The following is a 19,267-nucleotide window of genomic DNA, read 5'->3' as shown; positions in this document are numbered from 1 at the left end:
AAAAAAAAATTCCAGTAAGCTTGTATGGTAACAAAAATTAAAAGGTGTATGCCTGGCCTAAACAAGAGAATTTGTGATTTAGTGAAAATATGTTAAGATGTGGAGTGTAAAAATATAGGTGCCTATTAAAAAGTATTTATATAGGTATATAAATTGAATGTGCTTCTTAATGACACTGTATTCTTCGTCACTGGATTAAAGTATCAATAAATGTCGATGCATAGTTAAACCACTATCAGAAATTAAATGTGTCTGGAAAATTGCTTTTAGCAATTAAGAAATACACAACCTGTATATATGTATACAGTATATATAATGCTCTACAGGTATCTAGTTGGTATGTCATGGTATTCTAGATTTCTTTATTAATAACACTACATGACACTAATCTGCCATCATCCATTGTGTTTTTTTGTCTTAAATACTTCATAAATTAAATAACATTTTTAAAATGTATTTTTATAATACCTTCTATTAAAATTAAAGGTGCATTCACCTATATGATGTAATACTATTCTGTCACATACCTATCTATTTTAAAACTCACTGTCATCTATAACAGAATCTTTTTAATTTTTTTCTAGATTTGTTTCATCACAGAATGAATCAGTTGAACTGCGGAACAAGAGAAAGAGATTCATACTGGATGTGTGTTTTCAAGCTGCTCTCTGCCAGAAAAACACAGAAGATGAAACTGTCAAGATATTGCTATCATCTCTGAATTATGAGAAATCAGATTTCCTGCTGGATCTGTATTCACATGTGAAGGACTATGAGAAACAAACAGGCAAATGTGTTCTTCCAGCATTAAAGCTATTTTATCAGTCAGCTCCTGCAGTCTGGAGCATTGATCTGTCACAAAGAAAGAGCACATTCTTCCTAGAAGTGGTGAAACTTCAAACAGAGAAGAAACCAGTAGAGCTGAGAGGCTGGACAGATGACCATCTTGAAATTAACAGATTCCTGCTGTGTCTACCTTACATCTCACAGCTAAGGTTAGACTTTCATGAAACATCTGAATATTTGTACTTATTTTAAAGGATTGTACACTTTTCATTTATGCCTTTAGATATGACTGGTAGTAATAGAGTCCATAAATGCAAAAATTATAATATTGTGTATTTCCAGGTTTCAACAACCTTTTTGTGCATCTGAACTTCATATATATAAACAACCGATAAGTAATTAAATGGACACTAATGGAATCTTAAACATTAATTACAAATTTCAATTTTGGCTATTGGTTCATTTTAAATTTGTCATCAATTAAAATGACTTAATGAGTGATTTAGCTGTTACACCAATTCAGGCTGATAACTATGTTTCATTCAGTGAACAATCTAATTCAGTCGCTTTCAGTTTCAACCTCATTCAGTGAACAAAGTGAGCTCTTGAGTCACTTGTTCATGAATTGGACATCTTAGGTACAACTGGCTACATTTACAGACACTGTTTCAGTCATAATGAAATCACTCTGGTTGTTGAATATAAATATAGTGCTTACACTAATGAAAATAATGTGATATAGTTTATACAACTTCAAATTGTATGAGATCTTTTGACTTTTTCTGTCTTAGACTTTGATTTGACAAACTTTTACAGCATTTTGTAGTTGTTAAACTATTTTCCAGTAATTTTTATCGTTTTATAACCTTTAACATATTTTTCCTCTCCTATGTAGATTTTATTCCACACAGAATGAATCAGCTGAACTGTGGGGCAGTAGAAAGAGATTTATGCTGGATTTGTGTCTTAATGCTGCTCTTTACCAAAAAAAGACAATAGACACAGCTGTCAAGATATTGCTATCATCTGTGGATTATGAGAAATCAGATTTCCTGCTGGATCTGTGTTCACATGTGAAGGACTATGAGAAACAAAAAGGCAAATGTGTTCTTCCAGCATTAAAGCCATTTTATCAGTCAGCTCCTGCAGTCTGGAGCATTGATCTGTCACAAAGAAAGATCTCCATTCTCCTAGAAGTGCTGAAACTCCAAACAGAGAAGAAACCAGTAGAGCTGATAGACTGGACAGATGAAGAGAGTGAAGTGAGGGGATTCATCCAATGTCTGCCCTACATCTCTGAGTTGAGGTGAGGCTCAGATTCAAAGACCAGAAGACTCTGGTATCTTCAGGCAGTATTCTTAGTAAGTTAGTTAGATTAGGTAAATAAGACTCTTACATTGTAGTTTTTTGTCATAAATTTCAAAGGGGCAGGGTATGCCTGTCAGCATTTTGGAGACAGGGTGCAAATCTTTAAAAATAATAATAATAACAATGTTCATAATAATAGCACTTATTATATACTATATCCAGATAGAGGCACTTATACATGTTAAGAGTAAATGAGCAAGGGCCTAACCTAGGAAGTTCAAGTCTTCATGTGTTACTTTTTGTAAAATAAATTAAAAGGTGATCTTTTGGAATGCGAGTAAAGTACTTTCAACTAATTTAATTATAATGATAATATTGAAAAAATCCATCATTAAACTTGCCAGAAGTCTCGTCTAAAGACTGATTTATACTCATCTCATTCTTGCAACAAATTTTACATCATCACTGTGTTTTCTGAACAGCGTGGTTAGGGCTTTTTAAGTAAGTTATTTTTTTTGTTTTTAGTATATGAAATATTGCCTAAATTAATCATTTACACAAGTGTACAAAAAGCAAACATTCTCATGAGTGTCCTCTAACTTTATCCACAACGTATTTATTTTATACATAGTTTCTTTCATTCAGTGACTTGACAATTACTTAGAGTCACACCCTGCTGTTACAAATAACAGTACAAGGGTGAGCACTTCAAGTACGAAAGCCTCCACAACTCATGTCTATATGCGTGCAGTCAGTGAAGGCTTACACTGCAGAACCAGGCAAAAGAAGTATTAATCAAGCTTAATGACAATAAGGAATCATCTACTATTTTGATAAATGTTTACATGCATTAATTGTATACATTTGTGTTTCAACAGATTCTGTCATTGTGTGTTCAGTAAGAAGAGACCTTTCCAGTTTCTTGTAAATCTAATTGTTGCAGCATCAGGGTCTAATGAAATAGGTGCTGGAAAAAATTACACAGATCTGCTTACATCTGTATGCAGTTACAGCACTTTCCCATTTGATGAGAGAAATTTTTCTGTTCAAGCAAATCAGTGTGATTTCCTGCTGGATCTGTGTTCACATGTGAAGGACTATGAGAGTCAAACAGGCAGGAGTGTGCTTCCAGCATTACAGCCAGTTTATCAGTCAGCATCTCCTGCAGTCTGGAGGATAAATCTCTTCGAGAGAAAGAGCTCCATCCTCCTAGAAGTGCTGAAACTCCAAACAGAGAAGAAACCAGTAGAGCTGATAGACTGGACAGATAATGAGAGCGAAGCGAGGGAATTCCTCAAGTGTCTGCCCTACATCTCACAGCTCAGGTCTGTGATAAATACTGTCTTTACATTTAATTGTAGATATTTTAGAGAATACACATATATTATTATGACACAATCTTGAAGTCTTGAGGGCGTAGGGAGGAAGAATCTCAAAATGTTTATAAACGTGTTGGATTAGCTGCTAACCAGAACTAAATGAATTTTGAGATTTAAAAAATTGGGTAGTCCTTACAAAAATGTATATTTTAAGTTCGTAATATCCTTATTAAGTATGCTCAAGTAATGTTTAAGTTTATATGTATTCACGTAGTATCTAATATACATCTGTGTACTAGTAGAATACATGAAGGTGTACTATTAAATACCACTGCACCACCAGTGTACTTGTGTAAAACTTGTGTTAAATAATCCGAATTATTTAGTCCATTTGTTTACAGCATCTAATATTAAACCAATTCAAGAGCACACACAATAGTGAACACACACATAAACCCACCTACCATCCCTGTTTGTGCCTAGACTTAAACTGGTGACCTTTAAATCACATCTGACTTTCCAACCACTTGGCCACAATTGCCATGTAGTACACATTCCCATTTACTTTCACTATAAAACTAAAATGGTTCTTGGTGTCCTCTTATAATTAATTTTTTTTTACAAATTTTTTAGAAATGCGGATCACTATTTCCCATCACTATGTAAAGTTTCCAGCATCAAGGCTGATAAGGTGACTCTGCTCCAGGCTTTAGACTGTACTATCACGCTAAGTGGAAAATTACCCAGCAGCACATGCAGATCTGTGGGGAAAGTTTTGGGGCTTTCATCCTCAAAACTAAACCTGACTCTAAAACCACAGGCCATCTCCATCAGAGGACTCAAACTGCTCCTCAGGCCCATCAAACAGCTGCAGAAACTGAGGTTAGAGATACATTATCTGAATTTAAACAATTTATTTGTACTTTATAGATTAATACATTTAATCAGCATTTTTCATTTTTTCGGTGTTTACCCTTAAGTATTGTTATTGCACAACTGTGTCCTTTATTTTAATTGGTTTAAAAAGGAAACCCAACGTTATGTTATCGGACCACTTAAGATGGACTATGCAATGGTACTATATATTGCTATTTTTAGTGTGATTTCTTCTCATGAGCTTTGACTTTGTCTTCAACAGTGTGGAGGACAAATTTTTATTAAAGATGGTCAGAGTGCTGAGGTCAATTAATTACCGTTTTCCATTGGCCACAGAGAAGCTTTCACTGGACACAAATGACTCAGAGCAAAATCACCTTCACATCCTGAGCAGCTTAACGTCTCTCCTCAGATTGATGTCTGTCAAGTGTTTGGATCTTTCTCAGTGTAAATCAGAGGCTCTGACATTCACAGCACTTTTGTGTCTCCAGGAACATTTGACTCTCAGGTTTGAGTTCACCTCAGTTGCTTCGCCCATGTTTTCTAAGTAATTACATTTTAACGGATGTCATTTTCCGTCTTTGTATTCAGGTTTTCCCAAGAGACTCTTCAGCAGCTGATTTCAGTGGTGTATAAAGCACAAGATGATTTACTGACAAGCTTTTTTCTGAAGAGAGTGTCTAAAGATCTGACTTTCTGCTCACTGAACTGGGAAGTGATTCATTACCTTGTGCAGTGTCACATGCAAAATTTCAAGTTGGACTTAAGTAAGAGGAAAATATCCTGTGAAAACATCAAAGAGTTTCTGCCTTGGTTAAGCAGAATACACTGGAAAAGGTACAAGAATCTATTTTATTACTAGTAGTAGTAAGTTTTTTTGAGTGAGAAATTGCACAACATGAATTAAACTGGGTAATTTGCCTCAAAGTAGGACATTTAAAAGATAAAAAAGAGTCTGGGTGTGCAACAGAATAACAGGATGTGGCTCATACTTTGTTATTGAATCAATTACAGTTTTTTACAATGGCTATGACAGCTTTTTCAATACATTTAACAAGTTTGCTAAACTCTTAACGCAGCAACACAACTAAAACACACAATTGGCAAAACAGTTAATTTCATGCTCAAAATCACACATTGTAAACTAAACCTCTAAACTAATGTTCAAAATAAAACAATAAACGAACACAATACCTCATGTCTAACAAAACACAGCAAACATGTTTCAAAATCAAATCATTATTCAAAACACTAACACATGTTCTCTTCCAACAGGAATATTTAGTCAATCAGAACACACTGACAATAAAACACTATCATCAGCTAAAATTACAGAAACTGCATTATTTGATGTGTCAGCTCTGCCCTTATATTTGAAGACTACATTTTTTGTTGGGTTTAGTAAATGCATGCATTTGGTTTCTTATGCTGCATAAATTCAGTACAAAAAATAAACGATCATCTCAGAGTAGCTTTACAAAATGTACAGTTTATTTAAAAAAATAAAATAAAGACACAGAATTGCTGCAGTACAGTCTATATTTGCAAAAGGACATCACTGCAAGATATACAAACAGAAAAAGCACTGGAATTATAATTTAAAAAAACTAATTAATCTTCTATTCTGCTGCATTTGCCTGGTTTCTTCTCTGGCCCGGCACAGTAACTGTGGCCCTTTGGCCTATTATGTTTTTCCCACGCCAAAATCCTTTTTGCCAAGTTGAAGCCAGCCTCATCAACATAGATAATTTCATGTGTGGACTTGACTGGCCTCCAACTCCATGACTCTCTGAAAGGAATTAGACACAGTGTATGTAAAGGCGGTACTGTACTGTATATCTACTGTATGTACTAATGAACTCCATGTTTAGTTTACTGCAAAACTGTTTATAGTACAGTAATGACCGTATCAAAAGGCCAGAGTCCTCTTTTAGAGTGTACAATCATGTGATTGAAAAAATTGCACATGAGTTTCTAGATGGGAATCAGCTGTGATATTCATATAATTCATAATTCATATTCATATTGTGAATATATATATATTATCTGCAATAAGCTTTCTCTCATTGGCAATGGAATAAAATAAAATACAGGGAATAAATTTGATTTAATTCACAATATGAACAGCTGTTCACTTTGACTTTAGCCTGTATAAGTTGTCTTTAGGACATGGTGTTATCTGTTCTGACATACTGTGTGAAAGCATTTGTAAATTCCACTGTAAAATTACATTGTTTTGCTCTTGGTTGTGCTTGTGTGTAAAAGAAGTTCAAACATTTTAAATTGGCGTTAACTGGATGCATTTTGTAGCAAAGCAACAAGAAATGTGTTAATTGTATAGCCTACAAAGACAGGTGTTGTGCTAACCATGTTAAAGAGTTTAGAAAACTTGTTAAATGTGTTGAAAAAACTGTCATAGCTATTGTAAAAAACTGTAATGAAATTGATTGGTTATTACCTTGGAAATCTGGCATTTGCAACATACAACCAATCATCTTAAATTTAACTTTTAAAGGCAATAAATTTACTGAGAGAACTTTAGGCTGTTTTTAGCCATAATATTATTTATTCATTTTGGTTGTGAAAATTTTTTATTCAATTTTAAAATCATATTATAAGACATTTAACCTTTGTTTTCAGGTTACATTTTCATTTTAATTATAATATTAACTTACTAAAGTTAATTTAAAATCAGTAATAATCCTTGATCCATTACAAATACCCTCTTTTTTTCCTATTTTTGAAAAAAAAAAAAAACAGTTCAATGTGCTAAATCAGCTGACTTTGCCTTCCAGATTCACTCACAAATAAAAACGTAATGGCAGAGCAGCTCAGTCAATGCAGTTGCATGTAGCTTACATTGAGGGTTTGCATTCATTTAGTGCTTTTTATTCAAGTAAATTATATTAAATAGCTTTATTTTTCACAGGTTGAGTCCGAGTCTCACTCTGTCCATCATTATGGAAATTTATGAGAGTCGTTTTCCTGAGTATGTGTCCAGTCTAATGAGTTCAGCAGGGAATTACATCAACCTGAATGGAAGAGTGTTGGACTCTGTTCACTGTGCTGCCCTGCGCTTCACTCTGGAGCACTGCAACACTCTCAAACTCAATCTGCTCTGGACATCCATACCAGAAGAGGAGCTCAAGAGCATTCTGCCTTTGTTCAACAGAGTCACACAACTCAGGTTTACTGATTTAATAGTAGAGACTTAATGCATCATAATAAACTTAAAATATATAGACATTTTCCTGTTTTAATCAAGAAAGTGTCTGTTAACATTATTTGTGGATGTTTTAGTGTTGACAGGCTGCTGTTGCTGAAGCTGCTTCACTGCTGCAGTTCCACTGATGTCCAGCAGGAGGCAGCAGCTGCTCTGCTCTCTGCTCTAAAAAACACACTGGACTTCTCCTGCTCCACCGCTCTGGATTTAACAGACACAGAGGAAAATCAAGAACATTTTAATCTAAGCATCAAAGACAGTTCAATAATCTCATCTGTACTTCAGAAAACTCTAAATGTGAAGCTGATCTTAAAGGACTGTGAGCTCTCTGATGAGGCTCTGAAACAACTTTGGCCAATTTTGCCTAAAGTCCAGCTGAGGTATTAATTAACATTTAATTTATTCATTTTGCATTAATAATTCTTTATATCAAATATGTTCATTATTCTGGCTTTCTTGCATCTAATTGTGTTTTCCTTGCTCTGGTCAGCTGTAGTAAAGCTCTGCTGCTGCAGTTTCTGGCTTGTATTAGTAAAGACAGAGCTGAGAGACGCTGTTTGAGGAGCGCTGAGGCTCTTTCACAGGCTTTGGGAGAAGAGATGGACCTCAGTCACACTCAGATGGACCAGAGATCTTGTGAACAGCTGGCGGTGTTTCTGGAATATTCTGAAGGGTTGACAGAACTGGACCTCAGTCACTGTAAACTCACTGATCAGTGTATGGAGCCGCTGCTGCCTCATCTGCACAAAACCCAGACTCTAGAGTGAGTTACAGAGACACCAGGAATAGAGAAACATGAAACACTATTTAGAGACATGATTATTTGTGTTTTTCTAATCTTTACTTCCTTTTTTCTTACAGTCTGAGTCACAATAACATCACAGATGAATCAGCAAACAAAATCCACAGCATCGTCTCTAATCACAGCAATATCCAGACTGTACGGTAAGTGTGTGTGACAGTGCTAGTGTAGGTTTATTAACCGTCTGTGGGCCTGTGTAATTTATGACTGAAACATGGTCAAATTGACCACTTTTTTTAAAGTCATATGATACTTTTTTTTATTTGATTGAACTGTTTAAATATAATAATAAGCAGTGCTTCATTTGTAAATGAATAATTTCCAGAATAAAACAATGAAACAAACGTTACCCTGACCCATGTCCACTACACAATTTCAGTTTTCCTGAAACATGATGTCATTAAACGGTGATAGCATAAAAAAGAGCATCACATTTCTGAACGGTCTTTAATTATTTGGTGCCATATAACGTTATGGGTCAATCGTGGATAAAAACAAACATGTAGCTACAAACATAAATCTAATGAAACATCAGTGTTCAGTTTACTAACACCACTGACATTCAGTTCACTTCCAAGTGAAAGTAAAATGACTTGGAAGAGCCCACAGTTAGCTCTTCCGTCATGTTTTCTGGCTGATCTGGCTCGCTTTGCTTTTGTCTCCCTCTATCCTGATCCAGGCGTGCAGTTCCAACCTTTCGAGATCTCTTGATCAGGCTCATTATCAGTTTTACCTGTTTTTTTTTTTTTTTTTAAAGAAAATATGCTTGACTGCCTCTTTGTCATTTTAAAAATACAAACATTATTTAGGTAGACCACTATGCCTTTCATTGCGCAGAAAACAATTACCTACCAATGAGAGTGATTGTAAACATAAGAAAGCTGATTGGTTGAAAATACAATCCACACAGCCTTCGCTTCGCTTGCACTCTATTTTCTCTCACTCACACACACATGCAGGTATTCACTACACACAAGTTAATGCCTAATCAATTAAAATAAATAAATAACGGAACGCAAAATACAAATATCTGAAATTTCCCAGAATAAGATCTGGCAAGATCTGGCTCAAATTAAGCACTGATAATAGGTAATCAAAATGCCAAATTTACATCCACACTGGGCCATGTGTTATGCATTATTTAGAGAACTGAAATACTATACTTTATTATTAATTAATTGAAATATACGTCTTTGTTTGAGATTATTTATATATGTGTGATTAAAATGACATTATTTGATGGTGTTTTATTAATACAAGATTAGTGCAAAACTTGGTCAAAAATGGTTTACTTGCATAGATTTTTCCTGATTTTTGTTTTTCATACCAATTGAGTTAATATCATATAACCATATATATCATATATCATAACGTGGTCAATTTTGTGCTTGCAGACTTTTCGGAAACAGAATCAATGATAGAAAGCAGTTCATCAAAGACAAGAGATTTGAAATATGGTGAAGACCCTGAACTGCAAGCTGAAGATTTATAAATAGTAGAGCGGGATGAATATCTTCATTCATTTACTAACAAACTGCTTTGTTTGGTAGTTAGATTTTTTTATGAGCAATTGAAAATGCAAATCTATATATCTTTACTGTAAATGGTTAATTTGAAAAGCTAAATACAAAAAGAAAGCTATATACAAATCCGTGTTAATGATGTATATCCTGTAAGATATTAAGCAAAAGTTTCTTTGTGTGTATGTATTCTTAATTTTAAAGTGTTTATTTGAATTTGATTCACTTACAAATCCATCATAACAATGTATTCTTGATAAAGTAAGAAAAAGGTAATGTACACTTATAATGTTGAATATAAACAATATATATTTATGCTTTTTATTCTTCTGTACCATGTTTTACACTAGCTCTTTGAAAAAAACTTGTTTAAAAGCATAATATAAAAGTACTCCAGTTACTGTTAGTGCACTTTATTAACCTGCTATAAATATGTGGATGTTGACTAATGGTGTTATGGTTGTTTCTTTAACCAGCCACAATAACTCAACTTTTATAATCAATTATAAGATTGATCAATAAACTTTATTTTGATCATTACTTTGCCTCTTAAATTCTCTTCTTCTTTTGCCTCAGCCTTATAACTCTGGCCTGGTGGAAAAGCTAACGACAATTCACTGATGAAAAGGTCTGATAGATCCTAGTTGAAGTCAGTTTTAAAAGATTTGATGACTTTAAAACTACTTAAACTGTCATCATCATGTCTGGGGGACACCAGATGCAGCTAAGGGGGCTGCAAAGGATTCTAGAATCTGTTAAGATCATTATTTTTAATCTGTGTAAAAAAGACACTGAAACCACTACAGCCTCCATTGTAGCGCTGCTCGTTCATGAAATGTTTAACTGTTGGTCATGAACAGGCTGATGAATGACAAAACTCAGGATACACTTTAGATACCAATGGACTCTGTTGAGAAGGTTTACTGAAGAGCCTGGCACAAAAAAAAACTGCGTAAATGTAATGGCTCGTACACAAAGTATGGCTTTATGATATACAGTGATGGCAGATTTCTGAAACCATGTCAACTCAATTGATGTCTCACAACAATTCATCATGTGGTAAATAGTAGGCCTACAATATAAAATATTATGTTGTTATAATGGGGTGTGGGTGGGTTGCATAAATTTATATTTTGTTTTACAGTTTTTTGAACTGCTTAAACACATTTTCTCACAACCTTGCCTCTTTTTTTATATATAACTACCCACATCCAAGTAATGCAAAGACATGTGCAAAATGTTTAACATCGCTTGCAAAATGAAGCATTACTTTAAAAAACACGTAAAACCACACATTTCTCAAATTGCAAACAACTTTGCCATAACTTTAAGTTTAAAGTATAAAGCGCTTTTTCATTTTGCTCCTTAGTTACATGTAGCCTACACATTAAGGCTACTTTGCAGTAATAGACAGAGAGAAAATGTATGGTACTCTAAACACAACAGCAAGACTGAAGTCAACCTATTTATTTATTGGATTCATAATTATTACTGTGGAGAGCACGCAAGAAAGTAGTAAATAGATATCCCTTGTGTAATTTACTCGGACAGAAACCAAACATGTTTTTGAAAAAGATGAAGATTTGTGTGCAGTTTGCAAATCTAGTCGGGTGTTTTGCTCCTCGAGTGTAAGGTTTTGCAAATTGCCAGAAAGTTTAAATTATAGTGTGAAAACAGTTGAAAATAAACGAGGACTTTTTGCATGGAGACTGTTTATATCATGACAACAAAATGATTACGTCGTTCGGCTCGTTGGTCTAGGGGTATGATTCTCGCTTAGGGTGCGAGAGGTCCCGGGTTCAAATCCCGGACGAGCCCTGCTTATTTTAATAAAAAAACTACTTGAATATTAATAAAAAGATGTACGTTGTTAGTAATTAAATCTGCATAGTTTGTTTCACGGTACAATACTAACGTATATAGTATTGTACTGATAATATATATATATATATACTAAGCTAACGTGTATAGTATTCGCGTCTATTCAACATTAACTCTCAATCATACGTAAAGTAGTACGTAACAACAAGAGTGGTAAAATTAAGCATTCATATATGAATTGGATTAAACAAAAAGGTATGACCCCGACGTGATTTGAACACGCAACCTTCTGATCTGGAGTCAGACGCGCTACCGTTGCGCCACGAGGTCTGTGAATCCTGCTGACGGATTACAAAGTATTTACACAACCTTAAGCTGCCCGGGAATTCATGGTGTTGAAATGTATCATTATTCTTCAGAAAATATTTTATTTAACCACTGTTATAGCATTTTTCACACCTTTCCAAAAACATTATGTAATTTAACCTTCTATTTACAGTGCACAGATTCAAAAGTGCTTTTAGCAAACTGCAAAACAGTAGTGTTGTGGCTCGTTGGTCTAGGGGTATGATTCTCGCTTTGGGTGCGAGAGGTCCCGGGTTCAAATCCCGGACGAGCCCTTATTTTACATTAATCAAAACAAAAATACACTATGATCCTGGGAAAGCTAAATAATACTTCCTGTCCTGGATTACATCTGTTATTAAGAAGTGCTCATCCGTAATTAAGTTAAATCAATAGGGTCTGTGCATACATAGAAAAACATCTTTTTAGCTTACTTTCTTTACTGGCTTTACATTTAATAGGCTCCTTTAAACCAATCAGACATTGTGTTTGATTGTCACATTCGTGCATGCTTGTATCAAACCAAACTAACAGAAGTCTATACCTAACACTAAAATGATGTGGCAAAGACAAATCATAAATCACATAACGCTATGTTATTTAAGCATAGCAACAGTTGACTTGAGGTCTTCGAAACAAACTAAGAAAATCGTCATCAGAGGGCGGGGAATGGTGCAAGTTAAACAAAATGGCACCTATTGCAACAAATTAGGATGCGAGTTAAAAAAAACATTTGGTATATAGTTAAAGGGCACGCAAATACACATACATAATGGTTGTCTAATCAGCAAAGCTAGTGAAAATACAGAGGGTATACGCAATTATTGATCCTCAGAAGTCGAAATACCCAAACATCTTGTGGAAAAACGTAGGCATACGCAGTATACCAGCTACACCACTCTTCACACCTATCTCCCGCCACCCTCCTGTTTTGTTTTGGAATTTCTATGGCCCAATCAAGTTTGTCAAGTTGACAGATATTGTATGAAGCTCATCACCCCATAAAATTGATGAAGCATTCAAAAATCACTAAGTGGCAAGTGGCAATAAACCCCACCAAAATATGCCTGGCCCTTTTCCCATGGGCGCCATCTGAATCCTTCTTGCATAGTTGCCCTCGTGCCAACACATTAAAAATATATATTATTTACAAATAAATTCTCACAATGGCTTAGTGGTTATCACTGTCGCCTCACAGCAAGAAGGTCGCTGGTTTGAGTCCTGGCTGGACCAGTTGGGCTGTCTGTGTGGAGTTTGCATGTTCTCTGTGTTGGTGTGGGTTTCCTCCGGGTACACCAAAGACATGCGCTATAGGTGAATTGAATTAAAAAAACTGTCCACAGTGTATGTGTGTAAATGTGAGTGTTTCCCAGTACTAGGTTGCAGCTGGAAGGGCATCCGCTGTATAAAACATATGCACATATACATAAATTGGCGGTTCAATCCACTGTGATGACCCCTGATGAAAAATGGGACTAAGCCAAAGGAAAATGAATGAATTTATTTTCTCAAATAATATATATTTTTTTTTAAATAATAATAATATAATCTTTGTAAAATGCATTAAGATTCATATCTATAAACTGAGAAACGTCAAGTCAAAATAAATGTTGTGGCCAGTACGGGGATCGAACCCGCGACCTTGGCGTTATTAGCACCACGCTCTAACCAACTGAGCTAACCGGCCATGAGACTATGCGGAAAAAACCTTTTTCAAAATAACTCACCACCAAAATTAGATTAGAGATTAGATATTTCTGTCGCTACAAAAAGGGTGAGAAGACCTGGTAGGGCAGGTTGGAAAAAAAGTAATATGCCAGTATCATCAACTAATGTTAGTCATAATATGACCACAAGGATGAGAGATGCCAACAGACTACGAGCGCTGACCGGACAGAACACTAACGTAATGTTATATTGTTCTACAGGGAATAAAAGAACACATTAAAATGCACTAGAAAGATTAAAACAAAAAATAAATCATAAATAAATATATATATAAACAAACAAATGTGTGCGTCAGAGAAGCACTAGCGCACTCTAGCTGTTGGCCAGTCGTATCAGTGTTGCCAATTTAGCGACTCTGTCGCTAGATTTAGCAACTTTTCAGACCCCCTGGCGACAAATTTTCAAAAAAGCGACAAGGGACAAATCTAATGACTGATGTTTGTCCATACTGTACCGTCCCTACAATCAACGAGCTGTGGGCGATGCCGTCGGCCCCTCCCCCGCCTCAGAGCACTGACAGGCGGCCCATTTCTCGTACACAGTCTCTGCAGCCCGAGCGCATATCTCTCCTCTGCGTACCGACGGCAAATGATTTAGCACCGGCAGTGTGAAGGTATTTCCCTTGTACAGTCAAACCGATCTGCTTCTCCTTTATTTTACCAATTTCATTTGACCGTTTATTAATTTCTTGTTCACAATCACATATATTTTCGTGACAATTTCAGAACTTGTCTGAGTTTATCACGTCTGAGAGATTGTTGCAAACAAGCTGCATTTATAGTCTCTTACCAATAGATGTCAGTAAAGCTTCGTTGACGGAATTCTTTTTTAGTACAAAGATAAAGAGTTCTGTTAAATTCAAAGGGGGAAGTTTTGTCTAATTCTAACTTTGATCTGTAATTTACACACGGTATAAAAAATATTGCTCTCAGTATCAGCTAGCTTAGTTTAAAACAGACGTCGCTAAATCTTTATCTTCATTTAGCAATATTCAACATTCCTAAACTGTATTGTAACTGTAGTTTTTTTCCGCACTACTTCATCTACTTGTATAAACAAATATCCATCATATCTGTTCATCTAAAATTATTTATCATGTATTTCTCTGCTTTTCTTGATTTACTTACATCTTCTCAAGTGTGTTCAAGATATGGTTCGAATCCCAAAGATGTTAGCATGAAAATGAACTGTAAACTCTCACCAGATCCATGAGTAATGGGCATCTTTAAAGGGATAGTTCACCCAGAAAAGAAAATTTACTCATCATTTACCCACCCTCGAGTGGTTCAAATCTTATTCTGTTGAACACAAACGTACACAAAAAAAGACATTTAAAAGAAAGTCGTAACCTTTGACTTCCACAGTTTATAAAACAAATATGTGATATTATAATATATGATTTTTGGGTGAAATATTTCTTTAAAGGCCACTTCTCTGATATAGCTTTTAGAGTAAAAGGCATCTGTGAAGACTTGGGAAAGAGGAAGTGGTCTGGTCTTGTTGGTGCTGCAGCTGCTGTTTTCTGCAATGCATGAGCTTCAAATAAACAGGCTGGTTTCTACAGGCCAGTTCACACCATACGTAAAATTAATTTTCTTTTCAGCTTAATCCCTTTTTTAATCTTGGGTCGCCACAGCGGAATGAACCAGCAACTTATCCAGCATGTTTTTACGCAGCAGATGACCTTCCAGCTGCAACCCATCACTGGGAAACACCCATACACACTCATACACTATGGACAATTTGGCTTACCTACACCACATGTTTTTGGACTTGTGGGTGAAACCGGAGGATCCAAGGAAACCCATGCAAACACAGGGAGAACATGTAAACTCCACACAGAAATGCCAACAGACCCAGCCGAGGCTCAAACCAGCGGCCTTCTTGCTGTAAGGCGATCATGCTACCCACTGCGCCGCTGTGTCGCCCTGTTAGTGAAGTTTTATAAACTAACTTCGAGAGGACCATGTGATATGATTGATCGCGGCTGGTCTCTCATCTGTAATCAGCAATAACCCAATCAGATTGATACAAGCCTTCAATAAATTCAGCTTTCACCCACTGCCTCATCTTTGTTTTGGAAGAATCCCCCTTCCACCATATCTCCTCCTTTGCCACGGAGAGCTTTCGAGACTTACCTGATATCGGACTTCTTTACATGCTAATGTAATATAATAGTATCTGAATGCAGCCTTTATGATGCAAGCTGAGATTACATCTCTCAGAGATGCAATGTCAGACACAATGCACTCAATGGAGCAGTGACGTCACTCAGTTCATGACGTATTAAAAACCTTATTGTAACATTACTGTCAAAACTCTCAAATTAAACCAAAGACAAAAAAATCCTTACACAAAGTGGGTGCTTGTCATTTATTAGATGAGCTGAGACGGAGCTCTCAACAAAGTCTCAACATACAAGATTTACTTTCATTAACAATAAATTATCTTTTTACAAAAAAATGAAATGGGACAATTATTTGGCAATAACTCTGTACCACATGTCCGAACATGAGAGGTTTTCCTATGAACATGCACACAACTATAAAACACTACTCTGAGCACTTAATCTCATATGGAAGTTACATTCTCTCTCAGAGAAGATTGTCAAACCGTGTCCAAACCAGAAGCAAAGTCACAAAGCATATTACAATGTAAATGAATGATTTTAGGCCCTGTTTACACCTATTTTAAGGATGTGTCCTGATTAAGCAAGATATACATGTTTACAACATGTTATAATACCTTTCTTCTTCACTTTAGAGCAAATTCCTTATTTCTTTGAGGGGAAAGAAAATCAATGATCAGGTGTTCAGGTATAAGACTTCTGATTTTGTGATGGTATAATGTCAAATAAGCTTGATTCATTTACATGCATTAATTTACATTGATAAACAACACAGAGATCTGCAGACTTCGGTTCTGCCAAACAATTATCATATTCAATTTCTGACAAGGCCACGCGCAAAAAGACAACTTGCTTGTAATATATTAATACTTATTTGCTTATTCATCATATCAGCATCTGTGAACAAATCCTTTGAATAAGCGTTTAAATTATAAACAGTTGTAATGATTGCTTGTCGCCATCTACTGGTGTAAGAGTGTAATTGATACAACTTTTATTTCTAGCGTCAAGCAACTTTTAAAAGATAATTTACTCAATTTGTTTTACTATAGACAGAACAGTGCTCATCTATAAAGTATTATCCCTGTGCTTTTGTGATAATCTGTAACAAATATAAACTATATTGTGTGATAAAACACTAAAACTGAAGCCGTTTTTATAACTATACTACATGTGTACTAGAAAAGACATGGATTTAGAAATAAGATGGCGTAAGTTTTTGAATTAAGATACTTTAGGACACATGTGTCAAAGCCAGTTCCTGGAGGGCCGCAGCTCTGCACAGTTTACTTCCAACCCTGCTCCAACACACTTACCTGTAGATTTCAAACAAGCCTGAAGGACTCAATTACTTTTATCAGGTGTGATTAATTAGGGCTGAAACTAAACTGTGTAGAGCTGCGGCTCTCCAGGAACTGAGTTTCACACCTGTGCTTTAGGAGGTGTTTAAATTGACAGAAAATCCAGCAACACTACAGGGGTTCCCAAACTTGGTTCTGGAGGGCTGGTGTCCTGCATATTTTAGTTCCAACCCCAATTATACCAGCTAATCAAGCTCTTTCTAAGTCAGGGGTGTCCAAACTCGGTCCTGGAGGGCCAGTGTCTTGGAGAGTTTAGCTCCAACCCTAATCAAACACACCTGAACCAGCTAATCAAGCTCTTACTAGATGTACTAGAAACTTCGAGGCAGGTGTGCTAAACTCAGTAGGACACCAGCCCTCTAGGACCAAGTTTGGACACCCCTGTTCTAGGTATACTAAAACTTCCAGGCAAGTGTGTTGAAGGAAGTTAGAGCTATACTATGCAGGTCACCAGCCCTCCAGGATTGAGTTTGGACACCCCAGCTCTAATATTACACATCTTCTGATCAGATTAACAAAAATGCATCTTAAAACCAGGTGTAAACAGGGATTATAAGCAGTGTGAGCATATGTAAAGTAAAAACCTTCTCTTTATTCATCTAAAAACATTCGCAGGGTAATACAACATGAGATTAAACAACAGCATTTTGCTTTTGAAGTGAGCTGTCCTTTTAAGGCAAATCAGCTCACTCTTGATGCTGTTAATAGATCTCCATTAACTAGTCATGCCTTTGACCAAAGACTGAACAAAATTAAGATTATGTCCCACATCTGACCACAATAGTGTGATAACTTGTGCTTCTTCAGCTTTAAATATGATTGCTTTAATTCAATCTTGTATTTTGAATTGGTTGTGCATTGAAATCATGGTATGTTTAAACTAACACGACTTAAAAAATGACATCCTCAGAATGAAAACAGAGATATTAATCAGCATTATACCACATCACACATGATTTATCTCACTGCAGACAAATGGCTTGCTGGAAACTTACTGGTTAGGACACTGCTTGGTGTTAGACTGGTTCAACAACATTGCTCTTCTGTGTGTGTAGAGTGTGTGTTTGTGTATGAAAACATAGTTTAATGTGTGCGCGACTGATTGTACACACACTTTCATGCAGCACGTGCACAAAACAGAAATAAGTGTTCTTCATCAGCATGATTTACCTCCATATTTCCTAAAATAATGTGATTAATTTAGTTCATTTTCGCTCGCTCTTCATTTTAGTTCTTCAGGTGGATTGGCAGGAGAATGAGCTCCACACGGTACAGTACGTCCTCGTTGTCCTTGGAGGTTAGTTTAAAAACACAAACCTGTATAGTCAGTAAGGTGTGACCATGCACATTAATACATTCCTTTTCCGAGAGAAGCATTATGACTTTACAAAAGTCCTCATGTAGCGATAGCTTTTATTTTCCTTCACCTCAAAAAGTAGTCCCTGTGTGTGTTTGTATGTGTGAGAGACTGCGGAAGTTGAAATCCTTCATGCTTACAGCGTGTTAGGACTGTATGGAAGCAGCGATTCATAAAACACAAGTGCTTAAAGTGCAAGAGCTCTTCCAAGACCCTGTCGAGTCCTCAAAAAAAAAAAAACACAGGACACTGAATGACAATCGGTCCACCGTACTAATGTACCATCGCTTTCCCTGTTGATTTAGGAGAATGAATGGTGGTGTTGATGCGGTGTCATGTCTTGCTCTTTGTGCCTACAGGTCAGTCCAGCTGGCATTGTACTGGGAGTTTCTGACAGCCACGCGCCCCCTGGAGGCGGCTCTGGTTCCCTGCGCTCCTTCCTGCGCTTGTTGGATGCGCTGGCACTCTTTCAGGTTTTGAGCCCGCACTTCTGCGCTCATGATCCGCTCCACCACGCGGTTCGGGAACCAGCCGCGCTCTCCATCGTGAAGCCTCTCACCCAGTATCCAGCCTGAGGAGGAGAGATGAAGGTGTGTGTTCAGAGACAAAGAAACACAGGTGATAATGATGATGATGATGATGATGATGATGATGTTTTATTTATTGCAACATTTCATTAATAAACATACAATT

At 36.2% G+C, this 19,267-nt stretch overlaps 2 protein-coding genes and 4 non-coding genes across 11 annotated transcripts in view; 3 read left to right on the top strand and 3 right to left on the bottom strand.

Annotated features, from left to right (window-relative positions):
* The window catches only part of si:ch211-281l24.3, a 50,702-nt gene extending 40,328 nt beyond the window's left edge, over positions 1-10,374 (top strand). For 2 of the 4 annotated variants that reach the window (XM_073923984.1, XM_001338864.9), the window contains exons 25-35: positions 585-995; positions 1,682-2,092; positions 2,973-3,419; positions 4,047-4,295; positions 4,552-4,797; positions 4,881-5,126; positions 7,219-7,476; positions 7,590-7,892; positions 8,003-8,275; positions 8,374-8,457; positions 9,709-10,374. In XM_073923984.1, coding sequence (XP_073780085.1) covers positions 585-995; positions 1,682-2,092; positions 2,973-3,419; positions 4,047-4,295; positions 4,552-4,797; positions 4,881-5,126; positions 7,219-7,476; positions 7,590-7,892; positions 8,003-8,275; positions 8,374-8,457; positions 9,709-9,775 — 2,995 coding nt within the window. In that variant the 3' untranslated portion in view covers positions 9,776-10,374. The remainder of the gene's footprint in view (positions 1-584; positions 996-1,681; positions 2,093-2,972; positions 3,420-4,046; positions 4,296-4,551; positions 4,798-4,880; positions 5,127-7,218; positions 7,477-7,589; positions 7,893-8,002; positions 8,276-8,373; positions 8,458-9,708) is intronic. The other 2 variants (XR_012391026.1, XM_068213786.1) reach the window with 2 other exon arrangements.
* Positions 10,375-11,580: 1,206 nt separating this feature from the next.
* trnap-agg (transfer RNA proline (anticodon AGG)) lies at positions 11,581-11,652 on the top strand. The gene has a single exon. It is a non-coding gene; the product is annotated as a tRNA-Pro (tRNA).
* Positions 11,653-11,913: 261 nt separating this feature from the next.
* Positions 11,914-11,985, bottom strand: trnaw-cca (transfer RNA tryptophan (anticodon CCA)). The gene has a single exon. It is a non-coding gene; the product is annotated as a tRNA-Trp (tRNA).
* Positions 11,986-12,203: 218 nt separating this feature from the next.
* On the top strand, positions 12,204-12,275 carry trnap-ugg (transfer RNA proline (anticodon UGG)). The gene has a single exon. It is a non-coding gene; the product is annotated as a tRNA-Pro (tRNA).
* A 1,338-nt stretch (positions 12,276-13,613) lies between these two features.
* Positions 13,614-13,687, bottom strand: trnai-aau (transfer RNA isoleucine (anticodon AAU)). Its single transcript has one exon. It is a non-coding gene; the product is annotated as a tRNA-Ile (tRNA).
* A 4,102-nt stretch (positions 13,688-17,789) lies between these two features.
* The window catches only part of ngef (neuronal guanine nucleotide exchange factor), a 55,365-nt gene continuing 53,887 nt past the window's right edge, over positions 17,790-19,267 (bottom strand). For all 3 annotated transcript variants that reach the window (XM_692454.8, XM_073923983.1, XM_005157788.6), the window contains one exon: positions 17,790-19,145. In XM_692454.8, the coding sequence (XP_697546.3) occupies positions 18,928-19,145 (218 nt within the window). In that variant the 3' untranslated portion in view covers positions 17,790-18,927. The remainder of the gene's footprint in view (positions 19,146-19,267) is intronic.

Source organism: Danio rerio, chromosome 15 (genome assembly GCF_049306965.1).
Source record: "Danio rerio strain Tuebingen ecotype United States chromosome 15, GRCz12tu, whole genome shotgun sequence".
NCBI classification, from domain to species: domain Eukaryota; kingdom Metazoa; phylum Chordata; class Actinopteri; order Cypriniformes; family Danionidae; genus Danio; species Danio rerio.
This window is presented reverse-complemented; position numbering and strand designations above follow the sequence as displayed.